The 27,399-nt window shown below is 35.6% G+C and overlaps 1 protein-coding gene across 3 annotated transcripts in view; it reads left to right on the forward strand.

The window, feature by feature from the left end:
* Positions 1-27,399, forward strand: part of MYOM2 (myomesin 2) — a 302,384-nt gene that overhangs the window by 179,666 nt on the left and 95,319 nt on the right. For all 3 annotated transcript variants that reach the window (XM_053710368.1, XM_053710369.1, XM_053710370.1), the window contains one exon: positions 2,175-2,362. In XM_053710368.1, the coding sequence (XP_053566343.1) occupies positions 2,175-2,362 (188 nt within the window). The remainder of the gene's footprint in view (positions 1-2,174; positions 2,363-27,399) is intronic.

Here is a 27,399-nt window from a genome sequence, read left to right on the forward strand (position 1 = left end):
ATACAAATCTGTGCTGTAAACCTCACACTTTTTTTTCTAATCCTTAGCCAACTATTCTCAGCAGTAGGCAAACAAGAAATGAGAAGACATACCCAGTTCATACTGTGAGAAAAGGCAAAAGCTAGAAAAGCATCACAGATAAATTAAATTATATAAAGTTTTAACAAAAGTAATAAACCTTAAACCACTTTAAAAAAAATATATATATTTTTATTATTTTGTTCCTTGTAGACTATGTAGTTTTAAAAAACAGTTTCATTACTCTTGAAAAAGATTAATGTTCTTGCTGTGGCTTATTGTTTGCCATGAAACCTATTGGCAAACCAATGTATCAGTCAAGCAAAGTATTAGACTGCATACACTTTGTTCAAAACACTGGCTTACTTGATAGATTGGTCTACTGGAAATGTGCAAAATGTGCAATTCTACCTGAAAACTATATGGCAGCAAGGGACTTGTTATGCTCAATATCATGTCAATCTGTTATGCTACACAAGAAATCATTTCCTCTCCAAGTGAGTGGCTTGAAACCGACCACTATAACCAGATATGTAGCTGCTGACCCTAGTTGAGATTACATATTGGTACCAGTGTTATAACCCCTGTTTACAACCCCTAAATAAAAATGAGCTGAAATTAACTGAAGCCAACCCACATTAAAGACCAGTATTAAGCATTGAGCTGATCTCCAGATTTTAACCCTAAATGCACAGCCCTGACCCCCCAAGGCATTTAACCCTAACTATGCTGTCCCTATTACCCAGTGCTCTTAAATCCTTACCTCATTGCCTAGATCCCCCATTGTACTTTAACCTTAACCACATCAGTATGATTCTCAGCAGTCTTTAACTGCTCTAGTCAAAACCCTTAAACACAGTAAACACTAAAAATGGCCTCCTCCACTGCAGCTAATTCTAATGGCTTACCCAAACTCATAACCCCCATCTTAAACCCCTATTAATACTCCACAACAGCAAACACTGGATACATAGCATCCCCTGTTGTAAACTCCCTCTTTCACAATCCTCTCCCTCATCACAAATACATCACCCAACAATTAATGACCTTACATTAAATACATAATTATATTCATACATATGTACATCAAGCCCCTTCATTCCTTATGTCCAGTGTATCTTGTGGCCATAAGCAACAGGTTCCTTTTCATGCAATGTTCAGTGAACACTGATTCTTTTAAGGGGTTCCATTCCATTAAGGGATTCCTCAATTTTGTGGATGGGTATCCAGATTTCAAAATTGAGACCCTTTGACTCAACTTGAATTTGAAACAATAAATAATAGGGAAACAATAAATAATGTGGACTTTTAAGTGTGTATTCAAAATTTCTTATGGAACGAGAAGCTATGTTTGTTTGTGATTATGTGTATTTATTATGTTTATACATAGAACTATATGGCTGCATAATATTTTAAAATATGAATTTATTTAATTAAACAGTATTGTTAAAATTAAAATGTATTTCAATTTGTTGTAGGCGGAGGTGTACCTTATGGTAGGTGCTGTGAAAGCATGCCAACATGCACATAATATTGACTTCACCCACTTATATCACAAGCATTATTTCAATTACATAATTTGTTACATTTGTCATTAAATCACCACAAATTTAGTTTTAATAATAGAATGGATTCAAGTAATATTAGACTTTATGTTTCAGAAATAATTTATTTAGTGTTATGTCTTTGTTGATTTATCATATATAGACTTATGGTAACTAAATGATTAGGATGTCCATATGGCCACTGCTTATATTTCATAGTTCAGAAATTACATTTATATTTACTTGAGAAGATCAACTAAGTAAATTCTAAATCAGAAAAAAAGTTTATAATGGTATTTTATCAGTAGTTTTTTTCCCAATTGTATTCACGTTTGATATCACTTTCACTATAAACTAATACAAATTATTGCACTATTATTTGAGCTACAAGTTTAAAGAAAACCACAATAAAGCATTGTGAAGTGTATGAAAATGTTTGTGTTTTTAAATATGTTAGTGTAAAATTCTAGTCTAGCCAAAAGTTTATTTCGGCTGTTGCTAACTTTATAGGTCAACGCAAAATAGTTGTCTTTACACTTAACAAAATTTTGTTAAGTATTCAACAATATTTCAGAAATCAAATACAAAATGAATGCATTTTTCTTCTGTTAGCCACTCCATCTTTTCCGTATGGCATTACACTTCTAAACTGTGATGGTCATTCCATGATATTGGGTTGGAAAGTGCCTAAATTTACTGGAGGATCCTCTATTACTGGATATTATATTGATAAACGGGAAGCTAATCATCTTAACTGGCATGAAGTTAATTCCCATGAAGTTAAGGAAAGAATTTTCAAGGTTAGTATTTACGAAAGTAATCATTTACACATAATTCCTCAAATCAAATCTCTGTTTTAAATAAATTTACTGTTTTTTGTAAGCAAATGCTGTCACAAAGTAACACAAATTTAAATATGACTGGTTAAACTCATATAATGGTTTTCTTATTTGTTTCTGGTTACTATCACTGCTGTAAAATATCAAATAAGTAAATGCACAATATTAACAGCTAGATTAAAGGAATCTAGGTATAAACATAAATATATTGTACACATTGTCTATCTATCTATCTATCATCTATCATCTATCTATCTATCTATCTATCTATATATCTATCTATATATCTGCCTATCTGTCTGTCTATCTATCATCTATCTTAACATGTATAACTTAAAGCATACTAAAAAGAGAAGAGAAGAAATATTTTGATTTACTGTTAGACAGAGTTAACAATGCAGCAGTTTGATTGCATTAATAGATAAGATTTGTTTGTGGAGAATGGATTTTCATACAGAGGTTTCTGCAGATGTAAAGTGACTAAATTGTCACAAAATGTACTGTAGAATTAAAATGCATCTAAATTAAATAAAGAATATTACTGAACATTAAATTAAGTAACATTAGCTTGAACATTCTAAAGATGCTATACAAATATATATGCATATTTTACCTGTTTAAATTGTTGTTGCAAGATGAGTTTAACTATCTCATACTATCTCATACTATGCTTTCCACCTTACCTTTTACTTTCCACCTTACCTCATGTCAAGTTGAGTAGAGTGTTTAACTCCTAATGTTGCATTGACTTATAGAAGTTTTTATGCTTTTCCTCTCTTATAAAAAAAGGCTATGAGGCCTATTTATCAAAGGTCTTGTAGACCTGATCTGACAGTGCGGAGAGCAATACGCTCTCTGTATTCAGCATTGCACCGGGAGCTCACAAGAACTGCTGGTGCAACACCGCCCCTGCAGACTCGCGGCCAATGGGCCACCAACAGGGAGGTGTGAATCAACCCGATCGTACTCGATCAGGTTGAATTGTGGTGACTCCTGTCCGCCTGCTCAGAGCAGGCGGACAGGGTTATGGAGGAGCGGTCTTTAGACCGCTGCTTCATAACTGCTGTTTCTGGTGAGTCTGAAGACTCACCAGAAACACGGGCCCACAAGCTCCATATGGAGCTTGATAAATGGGCCTCTATACCTTCTTAGGGCCAGATTAGTGGCGCACTATTTAGCACTTTCACTAATGAAAAGTTAAATGTTTGCGCACTAGTGAAAGCTGATATATTCAACATTAATTCATGGACCTCAAAGACCCACACTATACCCATGATAAGAAGTAGTAGCTTCTCTCATGACAATAAATACCAATTACCAACAGTCTACCGACATGGTGGCTTGTTGATCTTAAACTTTGTGAGAGTCTCCAAAAATAGTATAATAACATAAAATAAATAACCAAGCCATAATTAATGTTACAAGGACAGCAACAGAAAAAGTCTAGGGGTATCTAGATTGTAAGTTCCCAAGGGAACAGGGCCCTCAATTCCCTCTGTATTTGTTTGTTAAACTTTGTCTGGTGTCTTTTATATTGTATTGTACTGTACTTTTATCTTTGTACCCATGGACAGTGCTGCGGAATCTGTTGGCGCTTTATAAATAAATAATAATAATAATAATAATAATATAAGGGGTAGAGAGAACATTTTGGCCAAAAGGAACATTTTCTGGATGTTTAAGCTACAAGCATGCTGTCCCTTGGACCTTAATGCAGAGTTTGATCTGATTAATTTGTGGTGAATCCTTGGAGGCATATTTAAGAAAAGTCTTGTGGACCTGATCCACCAGTGCGGATCAGGTCCGCAAGTCCTCGCTGAATGCGGAGAGCAATACACCCTCCGCATTTAATATTGGTGCAACGCTGCCCCCTGCTGACTCAAGGCCAATCGGCCACCAGCAGGGAGGTGTCAATCAACCCGATCATACTCGATCGGGTTGAATTGTTGTGATTCCTGTCCGCCTGCTCAGAGCAGGCGGATAGGGTTATGGAGCAGCGGTCTTTGTGAACGCTGCTTCATAACTGCTGTTTCTGGCGAGTCTTCAGACTCGCCAGAAACACGGGCCGTCAAGCTCCTTTCGGAGCCAAATAGATAGGCCCCTTGATGTCTACTTATTCTCATTATTATTGGTGAATAGAGTACAACTGACAATTGATATTTTGTTTGAAGATGAATGATGAATTCATGTCATAGAAGCAATTGCTGGTTTTCTGGAATGGTGTGATATTTGAATGCTGGTGCTCTGGGCATTCACAGCATATGGAACTTTTACTAGAAACATTTTTTCCAATGGAAGTAAATTGCATAAATGCTTCAATTTCAAATTTAAATGCACTCATTGACATTTCAATTTTAACTTTTCTTTATTCCTTTAACTGTTCCAAGTTTAGTTTACAAAAGCACACAACTTCTAATTTATTTCCAAAACATTCCAGATTTCAGATGAGAGAAAAACCATAACTTCCATTTGTCTTCCTTTTTATTTGAACTAGACTGTATTTCTTATCAGAGGTTTACACTTATAATAGTTAATGTATGCTCATCAATTAAAAAATTATTCTTCCCTACTCCATTTTACTATAACATGCTTCAATGCCTAAGAGGTCCAAGCTTTTACAAAGATTAAAGCTGTTTCAATATTCAATATTCTTGTCTTTGGAAGACAGGGAAGAGTTGCTTTTGTGGTAATACACTTACACCTAGATTACAAGTTTTGCGCTATAGAGGGTGTGAAATGAACTCATTATTTCACCCTCCATAGTGCTGCCATTACATGTTTTAAAAAACCCGGCTTGTGCGTGCGATATGGTGCTTTTAAGTTCCATACCACACAAAAAAAAGTGCTGTTCTGATGTGCTTGTGCACGCTTCCCCCATAGACATCAATGGGGAGAGCGGTCAGAAAAAAGTCTAACACCTGCGATTGAGGAAAGAAAAGCACCGTTACGCAGCCCCATAGATGTCTATGGGGAAAAAAACTAATGTTTAAACCTAACACCCTAACATAAACCCTGAGTCTAAACACCCCTAATCTGCCCCCCCACTGACATCACCGACACCTACATAATGTTATTAACCCCTAATTTACCGCCCCCGATATTGCCGCCACTATACTAAAGTTATTAACCCCATTCCCCTGCACCCCAACATCGCCCACACTATAATACATCTATTAACCCCTAATCTGCCACTCCCCGACATAGCCACAACTAAATAAAGCTATTAACCCCTAAACCTCTGGCCTCCCACATCACTACCACTAAATAAAGCTATTAACCCCTAAACGCCAGCCCCCCACATCGCACAAATCTAAATTAAACTATTAACCCCTACACCTACCCCTAAACCTAACGTAACCCTAAGCCTAACCCTAAACCTAACCTTAACCCTAACCCTAACACCCCCTAACTTTAACATAATTACAATAGAGCTAAATTAAACTTACAATTATTAACTAAATAATTCCTATTTAAAACTAAATACATACTTACTTGACATACTTACTTGTGAAATAAAACCTAAGCTAGCTACAATATAACTAATAGTTATATTGTAGCTAGCTTAGGTTTTATTTTTATTTCACAGGTAAGTTTGTATTTATTTTAACTAGGTAGACTAGTTAGTAAATAGTTATTAAATATTTAATAACTACCTAGTTAAAATAAATACAAACTTACCTGTGTAATAAAACCTAAGCTACCTTACACTAAAACCTAAAATTACAAGAATTAAAAAACACTAAAATCGCAAAAAAAACAAAACGAAATTATCCAAAAAAATTAAAATTATTTTTAACTTTTTTACTTTTCTAATATCCTTTAAAAAAAAAAAAAACTCACCCCAAACTAAAAAAGCCTAATCTAGAATAAACTACCAAGAGCCCTTAAAAGGGCCTTTTGGGGGCCTTTAAAAGGGCCTTTTATAGAGCATTGCCCTAAAGTTAACAGCTCTTTTGCTACAAAAACAAACAAACACCCCCTAACAGTATACAAATCCCCACCCCCAAACTACCAAAGGCCCTTAAAAGGGTCTTTTGTAGGGAATTGTCCTAAAGTTAACAGCTCTTTTGCTACAAAAAAAACTAACACCCCCTAACAGTATACAAACCTCCACCCCCCAAACCCACAAAATAAAAATAAAGTAAAACCTAATCTACCCATTGCCCTGAAAAGGGCATTTGTATGGGTATTGCCCTTAATAGGGCATTTAGCTCTTTTGCTTCCCAAGCCCTAATCTAAAAATAAAAACCCACCCCAAAACGAAAAAAAAAAAAAAAAATACATTACACAAAATAACAAACAAATTATCAAAAATAATAAAAATTATTCCTATTCTAATACCCATTTAAAAAAAACACCCCAAAATGAAAGACCTAATCTAGAATAAACTACCAATGACCCTTAAAAGGGCCTTTTGTAGGGCATTGCCCTAAGTTAAACATCTCTTTTACCTGTAAAAAAAATACAAAGTCCCACTAACATTACAAACCCCCACCCCCCAAACCCACAAAATAAAAAACTATCTAAAAAACCTAAGCTATTCATTGCCCTGAAAAGGGCATTTAGCCATTTTGCTGCCCAACCCCTAATCTAAAATAAAAACCCACACAAAAAAACCTTAAAAAAAGCCTAACACTAACCCCCGACGATCCACTTACAGTTTTTGAAGTCCTGCTTGAACGATCTTCATCCTGGCGGCGAAGTCCTCATTGAGGTGGCGAGAAGTTTTCATCTAGGCGGCCTCTTCAATCTTCATCCCGAGGTGATGTTCTCATCCAAGTGGCAAGAAGTCTTCATTCAGGCGGCCTCTTCAATCTTCATCCAGACGACATCTTCTATCTTGATCCCGGCGGCGTGGAGTGGGTCCATCCTGAAGACATCCGGTGCAGAGCATCCTCTTCTCACGGTCTCCGCGGTACACTGAATCTTCATTGCAAGGGAGCCATTTCAAGATGGCGTCCCTTGCCTTCCTATTGACTGAAAATTTTGAATTAGCCAATAGGAATTAGAGCTGCTAAAATCATATTGGCTGTTCAAATCAGCCAATAGGATTTATGCAGCTCTCATTCTCTTGGCTGATTCTGATTCTATTGGCTGTTGCAAATGAGGAAATGGTGGTCAGAAAGAGGAAAAGTGGAGTTTGTGAAGTTTGAAATAGTGCATCGATAGCTAAAGATCAGGTCAAGGGAGTGACCTTCTTTGTGAGTGGGAGAATTAGTTCATTGTGACAAACCAAAAGAGGAAGTGAGTTGCGGAAGCTGTTTTGCATAGGAGGCAGGGGGATTGTCAAGAGGGATATTGAAGTTGCTAAGAATGAGGGCAGGGGTGTCTGAGGAAAGGAAATAAGGTAGACAGGCAGTAAAAGTGATCTAGAAATTGAGTTGAGGAGCCAGGGGGTCGGTATATGACTGCAACAGGTATAGAGAGGGGAGAGAATAAGCGAATCATGTGGGTTTTGAATGAGGAAAATATGAGGGAAGTAAAATACCTACACCACCTCCTTGTCTTTTACCAGATCTAGGAGTGTGACTGAAGTGGAGACCCCCATGTGACAGAGCAGCAGTGGATGCTGTGTATAGGAGAGAGAGCCAGGTTTCTGTTAGGGCCAGAAGGTTGATGGAGTGGGACATAAAGATGTCATGTATAGAAGTGAGCTTCTTGCAAACAAAGCGAGAGTTCCAGAGTGCACAAGTGAAAGGGGTAGTGGCTTTAGATGCAAGAGGAATGTGAGTAAGGTTGCCAGAGTTGCCTTTTTATCCTGTTTCAGATAACGTATCTATAGTTCATTAACAAAACCACATAGAGCATGATTTAGCAAGAAATTTCTCCTATTTTTGCACCTTAAAATGCACACACAATCTCATCCTCATATTTATCAAATGCACCTTAAATTTTTGTAGATTGACAGTTAATTCATAGCTGGAGCATTGTATTCAACTAGGCACATTGGTGCACCCGAAAAAGGTCTAAAAGGTACAAAAAAGCCAAATTTTTACTTTCATGATTCAGATAGAATATACCGTTTTAAACAACTTTCCAATTAACTTCCATTATCTAATTTACTTTATTCTCTTAATATCCTTTGTTGAAAAAGAGCAATGCACTCCTTGAAGTTATCTGAAAGCCAAAGGCATGATGCATATATGTGCAGCCACCAATGAGCAACTTCTGAGTCCACCTAGATATACTTTTCATCAAGGGATACCATGACAACTAAATACAGGTAGCCCTCAGTTTACGCCGGGATTAGGTTCCAGGAGGAATGGTTGTAAATTGAAACCGTTGTAAATTGAAACCCAGTTTATAATGTAAGTCAATGGGAAGTGAGCCCCTCTCAAAATTAACATAAGTAACACCTAATACATGATTTTTAAAGCTTTGAAATGAAGACTTTAAATGCAAAACAACATTTAAACCTAATAATATAGATTGTATCATCATCAAACTAAGTTTAATGAAAAGAAAACATTTGCTAACAACACCTAATTAAATAATCACACAACTTGCATTTTTCTGCAATCAGTTCTCTGCATTGTTAGCATGTTAGATAATATTGGGTCTGCACCTATTCTATGCATTTCAATCTGCAGTGATTAATAAGCAGTTAGGCACCCTCACCTCAAGCAGCTGGACAGGAAGATAATAGGGAAGTGGCTGCTCGATAGCTAATGTCTGTTCTGTGTACACAGATCAATTTCAGACCTGTTAAGTTGCATAACTTTGCTGCAAAACAACTGGCTTTTTTAATTAGTGCATTGCTTTCCAAAGCTTTTCAATAGCAGTCACATGACTGAAAAAAAAGGTTGTTATTCTGAAACGGTGCAAATTGAACCGGCGTAAAAACCGAGGGCCACCTGTAAATAAATTGGAAAGTTATTTAAAATTGCATGCTCTATCTGAATCATAAAACATATGGGTTTCATGTCCCTTTATATTAGATCTATTTAGTGGCATAATTAATAGTTCAACTGGTATATTCAACTAGTAATGTATTTTTTTGTGTGCCCAATACGTTCTCCATCTACACGCAAGAAAGTTTTCCATAGATACTCTAAAGAACAGCAGTTGAAATAATGTATCAATGAGCTTGTGTTGTGGGCACATCATGGAATACTTTCTAATTTTGGCTGGTATTTCTATTTCTCAGTAAGTGGAAAGGCTTGAGGTGGAAGAGGATTTTCCCACATAAGGATTGATATATCGTCATGAAAAACTTGACCTTTGTATAATATACATGGTCTATGTGTAGCAGATTGTTTATGTTAGGGAAAAAAACTTTATTAGCCCAATTGTTTAGCAACAAGTGAATAAATCATTTTATCTACCGTCACCCCCCCCCCCCAATTTTTTGTTGATAAATTTGAGCACATGTGCACTTTGACATAGACGAGCTAAGGTGAAAGGAAAGCAGAATGAAGCAGAAGGCGCATTCAATAACCCTTTCATAAATCGAGTTTATAAGAGGCCAAAATGAAAATACTTTTGGGACATCACCAAATATGTTATCCACTGTTGCTTAGAAATAAAAACTTCTGCCAAAGTGAGCTATCTGCCTGTTCTCAATTGCTGTAGCCATCTGGTATTCTCATCACTTGAAAGGTTACCAAGATTAGAAATTAGGCATTTGTTTTAAAAATACATTTTATTTTTCACCTCTACTTTTTGAGCATAACAACCTTGTTATCCATCCATACTTCAGATATTATAGTCTTCTCCTTCACTTGGTCCTCTTTTTCCTACCTTCCTTACAAATCCCAAAAGGCAGTTTTACTAGGAAGATTACATAGAGCCTTTCTTCTAGTCTCATGGACTATCCTTTAAAGGAGTTGCTTATATCTTATGTCCTGCCCCATGCTCCTATTTTCTCCAGCATCATTTTAGAAGGTGATCATGAATCACAAATAAAGTTTTTTTGGTGCCAATTCAGTAATTTATTTCCAACACAGTTGTGGAGGTCAAGATGATATGAGATTTTCAGCACCTATTATTTTGTAACTTTTTTGACTGTTATAATACCTTTCACTATCTGTGTGTGTTCTTCTCAAAAACCTGCCACTTTATTTTAAAGCTGATTCAAAGAAAATGAATTACGGTCTGATGGTCAGTTTATTTGAATAATGGAAAGAACTCATGTCCTGACTGAAAATAAATTCCTCACTAAAATAATGACTGTTTCCAACGATGTATAATATTACAGACATGGCTGCAATATAGTGTTCAAGACACATGAATGCTCCTGAACCAATCTATATATGTCTTTCAACAAAGGATACTAAAAGAACAAAATACATTTGATAATAGGATTACATTAGAATTTTTATTTTATTTTGTGTTCTGACAAAATAGTGAGTTTAATTTTGACTTTCATATCCTTTCAAGACACCTAAAGAATAATTAAACCTTAGTGAAGAACAGTCTAGGTGCTATTGTGGTTAATAAACTCTCTAGTGCAAATGTTCTCAGACACAAGGATGTTCCTGCTTCATTTTAAACATATGGGTCTTGTTTCGTCTTATGTTAGTCTATTTTTCAAGAAGACATCAGGAATTATGGGATCTTTGTGTCTTAGTTATTTATATATTTCAATTATGTTGATGATGAGGATAATGAATGTGTTTTTATTTCCTCTGGCATAGCATGGCTGTTGCTCCTATATTCTAAGTTACAGAATTTTTAACAAAGTTTGTTTTAATCTGATTCCATAAAATTTTAACTATATCAGAAAAATCCTGCTCCAGCCACCTTCTTTTAAAAATGAGCTTTATTTGGTCTTCAGGGACCAAGCCCCATTCCCCTACACATACCCCTAGAAGGTGCTGTATGTAATGTATTTATTTTTAAGCAAGTTATAACTATTCAGTGAGATTAATGAATCAGCAGGTACTATCTTTAGAATAATTGGTAGTGTAACTGGTCACTATCTTATATTTTATTAATACTATCTCTTTAAAGGGACAGTCTAGGCCAAAATAAACTTTCATGATTCAGATAGAGCATGTAATTTTAAACAATTTTCCAATTTACTTTTATCACCAATTTTGCTTTGTTCTCTTGGTATTCTTAGTTGAAAGCTTAACCTAGGAGGTTCATATGCTAATTTCTTAGACCTTGAAGGCCACCTCTTTTCAGAATGCATTTTAACAGTTTTTCACCACTAGAGGGTGTTAGTTCACGTATTTCATATAGATAACACTGTGCTCATGTACGTGAAGTTATCTGGGAGCAGGCACTGATTGGCTAGACTGCAAGTCTGTCAAAAGAACTGAAATAAAGGGGCAGTTTGCAGAGGCTTAGATACAAGATAATCACAGTGGTTAAAAGTATATTATTATAACTGTGTTGGTTATGCAAAACTGGGGAATGGGTAATAAAGGGATTATCTATCTTTTAAAACAATACAAATTCTAGTGTAGACTGTCCCTTTAATAGAGTAATCAAGAGCCAGTGGGCATGTTACTAATTACTGCCAATTACAGTTCTTATGTCTGTTCTGTAAAAACAGTAGTTGTCACTCCGGTTGTCAATGGTATTTGCAACAGTATGAAACGCTATCCAAAACTCAGTAGAAACTAAAAAGAAAAACAAAAATATATTTGAGTAAACCAATAATTAATATGTTTCACTGACAATAATGTTAATATAGAATTATTATAGAGCAAAAATGCCTAAAAATATAATATTAAATAAAATGTATTAACATTTATAAAACTTAAAAATATTTAAATCAGCATTTAGTTGCATTTAAGCATGTTTTACTAATAAAACACTCTTTTTTGAGACTTGTTTTTGTCCTTAGTTTAGAATAATAGAAATTCTACTAGATATGCAAATATATACATTCTATAGGACTGATAGTATTTAATGAACCAAAAATTTTTTTATGACATATTGGAGCTAAAGTACATTTTTTCTGACAGGCTGATTTTTTTCAGAGTTCATATGCCAGGCTTACAGTACCTGCATGATTTCTCTACTCATCAATCTGTCACAATTCAAAATGGTAATATAGCATCCTGCTCTCGTAAAAAACAATTACATCTGCAAGTGATTTGAGCAAAGCAGATCTAATAGTACTTTAGCATGATTATTTTTGCGGTTATCTCCCGGTGATGAAGCTACATCAATTCAACAGCTCTTCATAACTATCATTTTCTTACTACTTATTCCTTGTCATTTCAATTTGGTTCTTATGCTAATATAATAATATGTTATTATGTATGCTTATTGTAAGTTGATTATTTTTATAATAAAATATACAAACATGCAATATAAGGAAATTAAATATTTAAATGTTTTAAATTTTTAATAACACACTAGCAATTTATCTGTGATTATATGTATTGTAGTATTATTAATAATTCAATTATGTAAATTATGTGTTTAATTCTTGCATATAAACTATAATTTAAATTAAACCTAAGAATCTATGCAGTATATAGCTTTATAAGTGGCCTTTCTTAAAGGGGACATGCAACCTTTCTGGAAAGCATTATTTAATGCTCCACTTGTAATATGTCCTTTAGTGTTTAGTGTCCATTTAATTCTCAAAATCTGAGAATTAAATGGACATTAAACAATAAGGGCCAGATTACAAGTGGAGCGTTAAATATCTCTTTCAAGAAAGCAATATTAATGCTCCACTTTGTAATACCAGCACACATGAATGTGCCTTGGTATTATAAGTTAACAGAAAGCCAAATTTCTTTAGTAAAATGATGATGGTCCACAATCCTCCATAACATATGGGATATTTTTCCCACCACTAGTAGGAGTTTAAGAACCAATACAAGAGCTTTAAAACCTTCCCAACTCCCATCTCTCTCTTAGCTTTGTTCTTGTCCTCGTAGGAGATGGTTGAGAATAGAGATTGTTCCAGCTACTTGCTTATAGATTACAAATTGGGAGCTGAGACCTATGTGAGATCCACAGTCTCTGGGGAATATAATTTACAAAGAACAAATAAAAGACTCATTACGGCAGCTAAATGATACAGGGACACAGGAATACCCTGTTATGTCCATAGCATTTTCCTAATGGGACTTCAGCCATAACTACCCTCAGGCAATATGGGGACTTTGGTAAGTCAGGGGAGGTTGGCTGCATAATGTAAATGACTTTACACATCCCAGACACAGCCCAGAGACTATTTGTAGGCCTACAAGACATAGATCTGATGACTTCCCATTTAAATTACAAACTTACAAAGTATTATGCAAGATCAAGAGATCCAAGGGCTCACATGGTAGACGCCTTGGTATGTCAATGGGAATTCCATCTAGCATGCCTATTTGCTCCATTCATTCTTCTTCCAAGAATCATTGCTCAGATCAAACAGCAGTCAGCATCAGTAATATTAATTGCTCCAGCCTGACCCCACAGGACATGGTATGTGGACCTAGTACAGATGTCATACTCATCGACGCCTCTGAGACAAGACCTGTTATCACAAAGTCCTCTTTTCTATCAGTATCCCAAATCTCTAAATCCTAGTTTGGAGACATAGAGGATTCTCAGATTCTGTGATTGACAATCTGATACATGCTAGGAAACACTTGACTCAAAGGATTTACCACAAGATTTGGAAATCATATTTTGTGTGATGCTCCTCTTAAGGATTTTATTGGTGTGGCTTTAGGTGTGAGGAGTGAAGCAAGAAGAAATCAGATATTAGTGATTACCTTAAAAATCCTGGTTAATTTTGCTGACATTAATTTATCTAATGATTGAAGTTAGACATTACTCATACTATACAACTAGTGTTTTGTTTATAACATTATCTACTGATCATGCTGTCTGCTAGTAAACTAACACCTTAATCTTAAAGGACAAGCTTTGGCCATTTGCACTACCTACAATGTGTGATTTTTTTTTTAAATGAGAAGTCATATTAGCTTCCTCACATTATTTGAATTCCTAGTTAATTAATATGAATAAGCAATTCCTATTGGCCTTGTTGTCTAAGCAAAAGCACATTTCAGCAATCCAATTAATGCAAAAAAACAGAAGGGAAATGCTTATTTTCTACATAATGTACCTATGTTCTGGAGACGTACAAATAATACAAAGTTCAATGAATGCTCAAATAATAAGTCGTCTAATTCTCAGTAACGGGGTATATTCTAATCATGTTAAATACCTTACTACACAACTATCACATTTTGTAATCAAAATTTATGATTAAACGGATATTCAACTAAATATCTAATTCCCTATTAGAAGTATAAAATAACGTAGTATAAACTTTGAAATGTACTTACATTATTTAATTTATGTAATTTTCTTTCAATTTTATTTTGAGAATTTAGAGACTGGAGTGGATATGCAAGTTTCTAAACTTTAACCCTAAGCATTCTACACACTCAATTGCACGCTTAATTACTGTAGGAGCTTATTTATATTAATTTCTATTTGGCCACAGAGATAACTAAAAACCTCAATGAAGTCATTTGGGCAAATGTATTAAACTCTGGACAGAAAAGGTTCCTAGATAGATTCTCACACATGAAATACTTATTCAGGCCCACCCCTGCTCCTGTACAGCCAATCAAACAAAAGCAGGGCTTGTCAATAATCTAGGACAAAACAGTCAGGATGATTCATCTCTGTAACTTCTAAGGTAACTAGAGTATTTTAGGGACTTTAGAGCAAACCTGAACTGCAAGGGGTATGAGCTGCTCCTACAGTTTGGTAAATTTTATCCCTAGACTGCAAAAACAGTGAATTTCTTTCCTAACAAAGGGCCATTTTCAGTTCATTTAGAACATTCATCTTGGATGAACATTTTTTGTAACATAGTGCTTAACTGATAATAGATACTATGCATAGCTTTATAAAAAAACAAAAAAATCCCTTTGATGTCTCTTTAGCATCTATGGGAATTTTGTACATAATTAGGGATAGATTACGAGTGTAACGGTAGTTATTGCTCCCTCTCGCATGCTAACTGAGCTCCACTTCTGCTCTTTGCACGCATGGGGTACCACGCATATTACAAGTTGAAAGTAAATCTTTTTTGTTTGCGTGCTAACCTGACGCATGCAAAGAGCAAAAGCTACAATAGCATGAACGCGCTAATGTACTCTCCGATTGACTTCAATTTAGAGAGAAAAGTGGAAAAAACACCCTTACTTAAGCGCTAACCTGAATTGCAATAAGCCACCTACTCTAATAACCGTTAACTCACCACATAGCCCACGCAAACTATTGTCCCCTAAATCACTACAACCCTCATCGCAAAGTAACCCACTAGACTATTAACCTCTTAACCACCACACCCCTCATCGCAAAGTAACCAACTGCACTATTAATCCCTAAACCACCACAACCCCCATCACAAAGTAACCTACTAACATCTAAACCCCTAACCTAACACCCCCTAACCTAACAGCCCCTAAGTTACCCCAAAGTAGACTAACCTTACATGTAAAAAAATAAAAAATAATAGTACCTTTAAAAAATAGAATAGGCATAACTCTTTTTTTTTATTTTTGGTAATTTATTTTGTAATGATAGGTTTTTTATTTTTTGTAATGCTATTTTTTTCAGTAATGTTAGTTTTTTTTTTAATAGTATACCATAATGCTTCCAGTTCTGGACTGTAAAATGTTCTTATAGAAAGTATACAGTATGTAAACATTGCTAAATTTTCCTGAACCTCTTTATAGTTCTGCATGAGCCATAAACATTTATTTTCTTACTAAAATTAGTTTTTAAATAAATAATTCAAATATTGGACATTAATACGTAATACAGAAAGATAATGACGCACTTGATATGTCTGAATTATTCTTTTCCTATTGTTTTACTGAAAAAAGCAGGAGAGATTAAATGTAATTTAGCATTTGAAGGTTATTTTAAAACAAATAATCTGAATTTATGAAAAGGCTACATTTGACATGAAAAATGTAGTCACATAGTATGATTCTTACAAACTTTTTCCTGTTTTATGACATAGCTATTACTTTACAGGACATTATAGCTTTAGTCTCTAATAGGATTTTCTGAAAAATTGCTGTAGTGTTTAATATTGCATTTTTAATGTCAAGTCAAGGGGTTAATAACTTTGAATGCATGTGGCATTATATAATGTAACAATGTATTGCAGAAGAAAAACTTATTAATGCATTTTCATTCAGATTGTGCCAGTTTTGTAGACATATTTTGTGATCAGCATTTATACTTCAACAAAATGTATCTAACATCTGGAAAATATATTTATATTGACATTCACCATCAACAACATCTTTATAAAGGTAAAAGGTTACTAATGAGACTACAAATCAAAAAGTTGAATGCTTATTGTAGAACCCTGGCATAGTATGTAAGAAAAGTGAGGTAGATTATTATTAATCTTTTACCTTACACCACAGGCCCAGTAAATGTGCTGTTCTTTTTTATGTTCATATTGATTGGGACTTCTGTTTGTCATTAAACCTTTAGGCCTAGACTACAAGTGGCACACTAAAGTTAGGATGGGTCCCAAAAAGCAATATTGTGACTGCGCTAACTTACATACATATTACAAGTTGAAAGTAAAAGGGTGCGCTTGAGCGCAAACAGAATTACCACTCGTCGTTTCACCAGGCGTAAAAAAAGGGTGCACCAAACACAACTTAAATACATTAAAATGAAAATGCTTCACTCATATATACACTTTTTGATAAATATTATTCACATAAATATTAATAAGATTTTTTTTTTTTTAAAGAGTTTCTATTGAATTTATATGAAATAAATACAATATACAGGCGTACATAATCAGGTTATCAAGTTTGTCAACTAATTTCCATTTATATCCACTTTGTGTGAACATTAACAATTCTGTAATACAATTATTCTTACTCTGAAGTCCTCAGATCTCTCATTGTCATCCTAATGAATATTACATCTTGAAGGTGTAGACACCAGTCATGGTAAAGGAAAAAGAGACAATAAGTTATAAATAATAGTTAATAGGTAATAGGTATTAGGTCCTAGGTCTTAGGTCCCGGCTGTCCGTTAAGTTCCCAGACATTTGTCTTGTTTCTATTATGAGGTTTCAATACCTCTTCGTGTTTCTGGCCTCATAATACATAATGAATGGTTCCCACTGTGTGACAAAATCATCCCTAGTATTTAAGGTTTCCGCTGCTAGGCTTGTCATTTCATAATGATGTGTTAACTTTTTTTAAATAAGTGTGAAACTAGGGGGTCTGGATTTCCAATATTGTGCCAAACTGATCCTAACAACTGTACATATTGTCATTACTAGATTTTGATGTTGTTTTAGAATGGTAGGAATCGGGAAGTGCAGCAGCGCTTGTTCAGGAGATAAAGTGATTTGTTTCTGGAAAATAGTACTGAGGAGACCTGAGGTCTGCTACCAAATCTCTTTGATTTTATCGCACTGCCACCACATATGCATATATGTTCCTCTATCGTTACAGCCTCTATAACAAGGTTTTGGTGTTGAGCCTTCGGAACATCCAAATCTAGTTGGATGGAGATATCGGGGGTAGTTATTAAGCCGTCAACCTCAAATACGCTGGAATTCCGCAGCGTATTTGTGGCGAGACTGATTCGCCTTAGATATCAAAGGCTAGAGATCGGCAAAAGTAGAATATTGTGACGTAAACTTCGATCTGCCGGACTCAGTCAGACACAGATCGATTCTTACGTCACTCCAGATGTTCCGCTCACAAGTGCGGCACAATCTGACTACTTTTGCTAGTTATCAAAAAACTAGCAGGTACGCTCATCACTTTTACGGCCCAGCATACCTGGTTTTCAAACCGCCACCCTGGAGGCGGTGGATCCCATGGCTGATCGGAACAGCCAATAGAATGCAAGCTCAATCTGATTGGCTGATTGGATCAGCCAATCGGATTGAACTTGAATCTGATTGGCTGATTCAATCAGCCAATCAGATTTTTCCTACCTTAATTCCGATTGGCTGATAGAATCCTATCAGCCAATCGGAATTGAAGGGACGCCATCTTGGATGACGTCCCTTAAAGGAGCCTTCATTCGTCGGTAGTCCGTCGGGAAAGAAGGATGTTCCGCGTCGGCGGGATGAAGATTCAAGACCCGGCTTGAAAGATGACCTCACCCGGATAGAAGACTTCTTCAGCGCCTCTTGGAAGATGACCTCGCCCGGATGGAAGATTTCTTCAGCGCCGCTTGGAGGATCACTTCATCAGATGGAAGATTTCTTCAGCGCCCCTTGGATGATCATTTCTGCCACTCCGGATGTCCTCTTCAGTTCCATTGGTGGCTCGGCTGAGTGAAGACGACTAAAGGTAGGATGATCTTCAGGGGATTAGTGTTAGGTTTATTTAAGGGGGGTTTGGGTTAGATTAGGAGTATGTGGGTGGTGGGTTTTAATGTTGGGGGGGTTGTATTTTTCTTTTACAGGCAAAAGAGCTGAATTCTTTGGGGCATTCCCCCACAAAAGGCCCTTTTAAGGGCTGGTAAGGTAAAAGAGCTTTGAACTTATTTAATGTAGAATAGGGTAGGGCATTTTTTTATTTTGGGGGGGTTTGTTATTTTATTAGGGGGCTTAGATTAGGTGTAAGTAGCTTAAAATTGTTGTAATATTTTTTTAAATGTTTGTAACTTATTTTTTTTATTTTTTGTAACTTAGCTTTTTTTATTTTTTGTACTTTAGTTAGTTTATGTAATTGTATTTAATTGTAGTTATTTGTAGTTAATTTATTTAATTAATGTAATGATAGTGTAGTGTTAGGTTTAATTGTAACTTAGGTTAGGATTTATTTTACAGGTAATTTTGTATTTCTTTTAGCTAGGTAGTTATTAAATAGTTAATAACTATTTAATAACTATTCTAACTAGCTAAAATAAATACAAAGTTACCTGTAAAATAAATAAAAATCCTAAGATAGCTACAATGTAATTATTAATTATATTGTAGCTATCTTAGGGTTTATTTTACAGGTAAGTATTTATTTTAATTTAGTATAGTGTAGTGTTAGGTGTAATTGTAACTTAGGTTAGTTTTTAGTTTACAGGTACATTTCTCTTTATTTTAGCTAGGTAAGCTATTAAATAGTTAATAACTATTTAATAGCTATTGTACCTAGTTAAAATAAATTGAAAGGTACCTGTAAAATAAAAATAAATCCTAAGATAGCTACAATATAATTATTATTTATATTGTAGCTATATTAGGGTTTATTTTAAAGGTAAGTATTTAGTTTTAAATAGGATTAACTTAGTTAATAAGAGAAATATTATTTAGATTTATTTAATTAATATTTAAGTTAGGGGGGTGTTAAGGTTAGTGTTACACTTAGGTTTAGGGGTTAATAATTTTATTACAGTGGCAGCGGCGTAGGGGGGGCAGGATAGGGGTTAATAAATTTAATATAGGTTGCGGCGGGTTCCGGCAGCGGCGGTTTAGGGGTTAAACTATTTATTTATTTGCGGCGAGGTGCGGGATCAGCAGGATAGGGGTTAATAACTTTATTATAGAGGGCAACGGTATGGGGGGGCAGGATAGGGGTTACTAGGTATAATGTAGGTGGCAGCGGTGTCCGGGAGCGGCGGTTTAGGGGTTAATACATTTATAAGACTTGTGGCGGGGTCTAGGAGCGGCGGTTTAGGGGTTAGTAACTTTATTTAGTTGCGGGGGGCTCCGGGGGCGCCGGTATAGGGGGTAGAACAGTGTAGTTTAGTGTGGATGCTTAGTGACAGGCTAGCAAGAAATCTGTCAAACAGCCGAAGAGCAGCGAGATCGGATGAGTGATAACTCTCACAGTCCGCTGCTCATCGCCCCGCGGCTTTTTGACAGCTTTACTTGATAACTTAGGCGAATTTTTTCAGGTCCGCGGCAGCGATGTGAGGCGAGCTTAGGCGGGTGTATTGGGCCGGCGAAGGCAGGAAAGTTGACACGTTGATAACTACCCCCCATCATCTGAAGAGTACTTTGAGATAGTTCTTTTTCAGTACAGCATTATATGAGAAGGAAAGGCCCTTGGCTAGGTTAGAATTCCATGTCTTAATAGGCCATGTCCTATTCAGGTCCTGTTCCCATTTCAGAATAGTTGGTGATTTGGTCTCTCCAAAACAATTATTAAATATAGGATGCAATAGAGAAATTGCACCATGTGTCAGATCTTTAGTTAAGCATAAAGCCTCAAATGTAGTGGTTAACGGTGTTCTGGAAATACCCATCACCTCTTGAGCTCTGGATTTTAGTTGTAGATAGTGGAACCATATGTTTCTGTCGTTGGGATCAATGTCTCTGTATTGCTCAAATGAGAGTAAACTGTTATTTATATATACATCAGCAATTCTATAAAGTCCTTTGTTTGCCCATTTCTGTTGTACGTTTAAGTCTATTGAGGTCTGTGGAAGCACTAAAGGTGTTAATTTAGATTTATCCTGGAGTAGAGGGTATTTAGTAATCAACTTATTCTATAGAAATATAGTGTGTGAAATCGCTACATGTTTATATATCACAGGTTGAATATACTTTTTTGGGGTCCATAATATTCTGGAAATATGGTCTGTGTTAACTATCTCTGATTCAATCCGTGCCCATAGGGGTTGTTGTGTCCTATTAAACCAATGTGTCGTCTGGGTCATGCGTGCCGAATAATAATAGGAGGTCAAATGTGGGAGGCCCACCCCTCCATCCCTTCTATGTGTACTCATAATCTTTTTGCTAATTCTAGCTCGTTTTCCCTGCCAAACAAAATGCAAGATATCTCTCTGAAGAGCACTGAGCTCGGCAATTGGAAAGAGATTGGTAAAGATCGAAATAAATATAGTAGTTTCGGTAGCAGAGTAATTTTAGTGGAGACTATCCTGCCATAGAAAGATATCTTGAGCCATAGTCATTTCATAATTAAGTTCCTGATGTGTGCGAACATGGGAAGATAATTTGCTTGATATAGAGAGAAAATATTGGCTGGGAGATATATTCCTAAATATTTTAACTTTTTTTGAGCCCATTTAAAGGAGAAATTTTGGTTTAATAACTTTTTTGTGTGTAGGGGTAAGTTAATGCTAAGCGCTTCACATTTATCCTTGTTTATTTTATATCCAGACAATATTCCATACTGGTGTAGCATGGCATATAATGGTGGAAGATAGAGAAGTAGTTTAGTTAAAGATAGTATTATATTGTCCGCGAATAACGAGATTTTGCATTCATTGGTTCCTATTCTGGATATGTCAGGGTCATTTCTAATTTGGATAGCTAGTGGCTCAATACATAAGCGCAAATAAGAGCGGAGACAGAGGGCAACCCTGTTGTGTCCCATTCTTGATTTGTATTGGTTTGGATTGGTATCCTGAGAGTTTAACAAAGGCTGAGGGATGTGAGTAAAGGGTGGAAAGGGCATCACAAAAAGCTCCAGTGATACCTGTTTTTTTTAGTACAGCAAACATGTAATCCCAATTAATTTTTTATTAGAGTTAAAAGTTATATGGTATATGACAAGGTATTTAACTGGAATGTAAACCTTCTTCCAATTGACAACTTCCTAGCAGAGGGCAGCACATTTTCCTCAGGAATCTGATGGTATTTTGCCACATTCATTATTCTTTCTATCCTGACAAGTGCTCCAGTGCCTGCTGCAGAGAAACACCCCCATAACAGGATATTACCACCTCCATGCTTTACTGTAGGTATGGTGTTATTTGGATGGTGAGCTGTATTGGATTTCCTCCAGACATATCATTGGTGTTGAGGCCAAATAATTCAATTTTAGTGTCATCTAACCATAACACCTTTTTCCATGTGACCTCAGAATCTCCTAGGTGTGACTGCATGTGGCCTTTCTTGAGGAGTGAATTTGTGATATTATTGTCACATGCACACAATGAACACTCTTTGTCATAACTTCCTGCAAATGCTTCAGAGTTGCTGTGGGCCTCTTGGTAGCCTATCTGACCAGTTTCCTCCTGGCTATTTCATCCAGTTTGGAGCGACATCCTTATCCACAGAGGGTCTGCATTGTACCAAATACCTTACACTTCTTAAAAATAGACTTCACTGTACTTCTAGGCATTGATAAGCCTTTGATATTTTCTTGTATCCATCTCCTGACTTGTGCCTGTCCACAATATTATTCTGGAGATCTTTTGACAGTGCCTTCCCACCCATAGTTGATTGTTTGCTTCAGTTACACTTCCATGGACTGAGATACTCCAGGAAAGCTCTTTTCATGCTGAGCTTATCAAAATGACAACAGCTGATCCCAGTTAAAGGTCAATTGGCTTTGTGTGTGCCATTGAGAAGGTGAATAGCTACACCTGATTGAGTTTACAAGTAATTTAAGGAGGGGTGATCCTTTTTGCAACTCAGTGATTCTGTTTTCGAATTGTCTTTATTTTTGCCTGACATGTTGGTGTTATATCTTTCACTTTGATGTTGTAAGTTGAACTGAGTAATTACAACTGGGTAAATAAAAACCTGGGTGTCTTTATTTCAGGTTGCAAAGCAACAAAATGTGATTATTTTCAATACCCACTGTACAAAACATGGAAGGGGACTGCACTCTCAGGCTGGACTGGGTACACATCCCATGACCCTGCAGCTTGCACAGACATGGGTGCTCAATAGCACTCTCAGGAAGCTGTACTGTCCACAGGGTCCCAGGCAGTTAACCCCAGACAGGTCTGGGTGCAAGGCACATAGGGAAAATTACAAAACAAATTTATACATCCCACAGAGTAAGTCCAGCACTCACTTACAGGCATTCAGCTAAGATTAAAAGCAAAAATGGAAGAGTTAGTTACCGCATCTGGAAAAATGGGAGAAGCCCAGAACCACATCAAGGTCTCTCCCAAAACATAGGTCCTTAAACAGCCACACAATGCAAGCTCTCAATCAAACAAACTGGGAACAAGTGAAGGTTGCACAGACTTATGTAATCACCCTAGACATATACAAAACATGGAAGAGGAGTGCACTTTCAGACTGGACTAGGTACACATCCCATGACCCTGCAACATGCACAGCCCTCTCAGGAAGGTGTACTGTCACCTGGGTCCCAGGCAGTTAACCCCAGACAGGTCTGGGTGCAAAGCCCATAGGAAAATTAAAAAACAAATTAATACAGCACACAGAGAAAGTTCAGCACTCATTTACAGGCTTACAGTATACACACACACACACACACACACACTTTCAAGCCCTTCGCATTCAAAGTCTTCCTGTGCCTGCAGCTGTCTTCTTTTAAACTCTTACATTTATCAGTTAGGAAAGCTCAGCATCATCACAATGGGTTCTGCCATATTGGAGTTTAAAATTGTTATGTAAATTGTGTAAAAAACTACAAAAATAAAACACTTCCACTCCCTATTATAGACTAGACTACAAGTGGCTCACTATTTAACACCACCATTCAAGCAAATACTATGCTAGAAGTAATCTTTTTGCATGTGGGTTAGCGTGCATATTACAAACGGAAAGTATAAGTTTTGCACTCCAGTAAAAACCCAGCGCGCTCTAACTTAAGATTTTGGATATCGCAACCGCACACACATTCACCCCATAGGGGCCGAATTATCAATGTCTGCCGCACATCGATAAATGCCAACAGCATACACTATCATTTATCATTGCACAAGCATTTCACTAGAAATGCTTGTGCAATGCTGCCCCCTGCACATTCGCGGACAATTGTCCGCTAGCAGGGGGTGTCAATCAACAAGATCGTATGCGATCAGCGGATTGCTGTCTGCCGCCTCAGAGGTGGCAGATGAGTTAAGGAGCAGCAATCTTAAGACAGCTGCTTCTTAAAGGGCCACTAAACCCAAAATCTTTCTTTCATGATTCAGATAGAACATATAAATTTAAACAACATTACAATTTACTTCTATTATTTATTTTGCTTCATTTTTTAGATATCCTTATTAGAAGAAAAAGCAATTCATATGGGTGAGCCAATCACATGAGACTTCAGCAAAGAATATCAAGAGAATAAAACAAATTAGATAATAGAAGTAAATTAGAAAGATGAAATCATGAAAGAAAAAATGTGGGTATCATGGCCCTTTAACTCCTGTTTCCAGCGAGCCTGACGGCTCGCATGGAAACAGATGTATTTAAATGCATACAGGGCTTGATAAATCAGCCACATATACTTCAATGGAGAGCATAGAAAAAAAAAATAACACTTAGGGCTAGATTACATGGGAAGCTCTAAATTTGGCTTGCGTGTTAGCGATATTAGAGCTCCAGTTTGTAATACCAGTACATGATAATGTTCGCTAGTATTACAAGTAAATGGTTAATTATCACACTCCTGTAAATGGGCAAATGGGCCAGTTTGTGGGAGAGTGATAATTTCACGATCCACTTGTAATCTTGCCCTTAATGCTTGCATTCTAACCCAACAGGAGTTATTAATATTTTACATTCCAATGTTCTTCACATACAGGAATATGTTAATTTTTTATTGTAAATACATATTTCTATATAAATCTGTATATACCTGTATATCTAAACTTATATATATATATATATATATATATATATATATATATATATTACATTAACAGATATATAAATAAATTCATATATACATTTACGTTGATTGGAGTAGCCGTGTTAGTCCAGAGATTTAGATATCAAAATAACAAGAGTATTGCATTGACTCAATGCAATACTCTTGTTATTTTGATATCTAAATCTCTGGACTAACACGGCTACTCCAATCCTTCCTTTTAGACTTGATAAAGGAAGGAACTCTTCCGAAAGCTTGTCAACTTATAAATGTATAGTTAGTCCAATAAAAAAGTATCATTGCTCAATGCAATACTCTTGTTATTTTGATATATACATTTAGAAATAGTTATTATTAAAAATTTAAAAAAAAATCTATTTGAAGAACATAGGAATCTAAACTTAGTTATTTTAAGTTGAGTTACTGAAATATTAAATATAAAATATTAAAAAATATTAATTATTAAACATTATTATAGATACTGTAATACATACGCATACTGTATATATGATATAATAGAAATATGGGTATAGGTATATACAGATATATGTATATACATATATATATATATATATATATATATATATATACATACAGTATATATATATATATATATATATATATATATATATATATATATGTCAAAAAGATAAAAAAAAATTGTGAAAAACATAGTCCTTACTGTGAATAGGGCTTAATGTGGAGTGGTAGTTGAGGTTGACATATAGTCTGTGGGAGTCTTACTTATGCAGATGAAGAAGGCTTGCTAGTTTTTTCCTCTGGGTCAGCAACTGCCAGACAATCTCCTCACCTGGTGGCCGCCATATCCTTTAGGAAATCAAGTGCCGTGCCTCTTTCCAGGACTGTGTCCGCCGGTGCTCCTCTGTGTTTCCCATTCCGTGAAACCCCACTGCTCTAAACCCCCAGTCTTTGGCCCTAGGGTATGACTTAACACCGGAGCTGAAAGGACTCAGGCTGGATTGCTGGTGAATACACATCCAAGAGAAAACAGTAGAGTCCCTCCGTGAGTGCAGATTAAAAAACAAAAATCTTTCTTCCATACTTCACAAAATCACCAAAGCATCCAAAAGAAGGTAAAACAAGCTGGCGATAGATCAGGTCTAACGCGTTTCAGCTCACAGGAGCCGTACTCATGGTAGTCTATGAGTACGGTTCCTGTGAGCTGAAACGCATTAGACCTGATCTATCGCCAGCTTGTTTTAACATCTTTTGGATGCTTTGCTAATTTTTAACAAGTATTGAATAAAGAATTTTGTTTTTCAATCTGCACTCATGGATGGACACTACTGTTTTCTTTTGGATACATATAGATACATATATATATATATATACATGGTTTTTATACAACTCTAATTAAAATACCAGAAGTTATATATATTCTAAAAGTAAACAGTCAGTTTATATGCTAATTTCTCTGAGCTGAAATGATCTCTTTGGCAATGAGGCAAATTCAAACATGTATATGTGTATATATATATATATATATATATATATATATATATATATATATATATATATATATATATGGCAAATAACTTAATACACACCAGAGAGATTTACTTACAATAATAGGCCTGGCTAAGAAAATATGTAACACAAAATCTAGCAAACAAATTAATTACTTAGTATACAAGAGTGACTAATTAAGACTACACAGAACTGTGAATATGAGTCTAAAATACAAATATGCTCTTTAAATTTATCAGTTGTAATTTAACTGCAGCGCCAATTAATATATTTGTTTTAAATATTACCTATATTTAGCAACCTCTTATACTTTACCAGGTGACAAATGAATATTCCAGCTTCCAGAATTTCTCAATAAGTCCAAATCACCTCAGAAAACAAAAGAAGTATTTTTGCAATTTGGATAAGAATAGGTAGCCCAATTTCGCTTATAGTGACTGTGTTCCAGGCAGCAATTATCAGTCACAAGTTAGCAGAAAAGACAGCTCAGACTATTTCCATGCATGGGGTTAAATCATGTGATATAACCCCACCCCTTTTTATTCTGTTCCATCATTGGTGAATTGGATATGCCCTTAATGAAAGCTTGTCCCTCCATTGGTTCACTGGTAATGCATGTTTACTAGGAAAACGCATCTTTGTTAACAGTCAAATCTTTTGGCTGTAATTCTCGCATCACAACACTGGGGGAAACATGACAAAAACAAACAGTTTCATTTTCAATACTGCTAACAGAAAATACATATTCTTGTATATTTTTAATATGTACACTATAGTATGATATTAATAAACTATGTGTTTAATATTCATAGGACCATATAGTGCTATTTTCTCTAATCATTCCAATACCAGACATAAGTATAATTTCAGTAGTCATATTAATAAGCAATTTCTACTGTTAATTATTTTTCTTCACGGAATCATAGCATTCAATATCCTGGTATTGTATTGTATCTTAACATGAATACAGTATATTTCATATTTCTAATACATTTTGAATGCATGAATCTTGTTTATTATGACCCATATTCATAGGACATCTTATTATTATAT

Source organism: Bombina bombina, chromosome 4, assembly GCF_027579735.1.
Source record: "Bombina bombina isolate aBomBom1 chromosome 4, aBomBom1.pri, whole genome shotgun sequence".
Taxonomy (NCBI): Eukaryota; Metazoa; Chordata; class Amphibia; order Anura; family Bombinatoridae; genus Bombina; species Bombina bombina.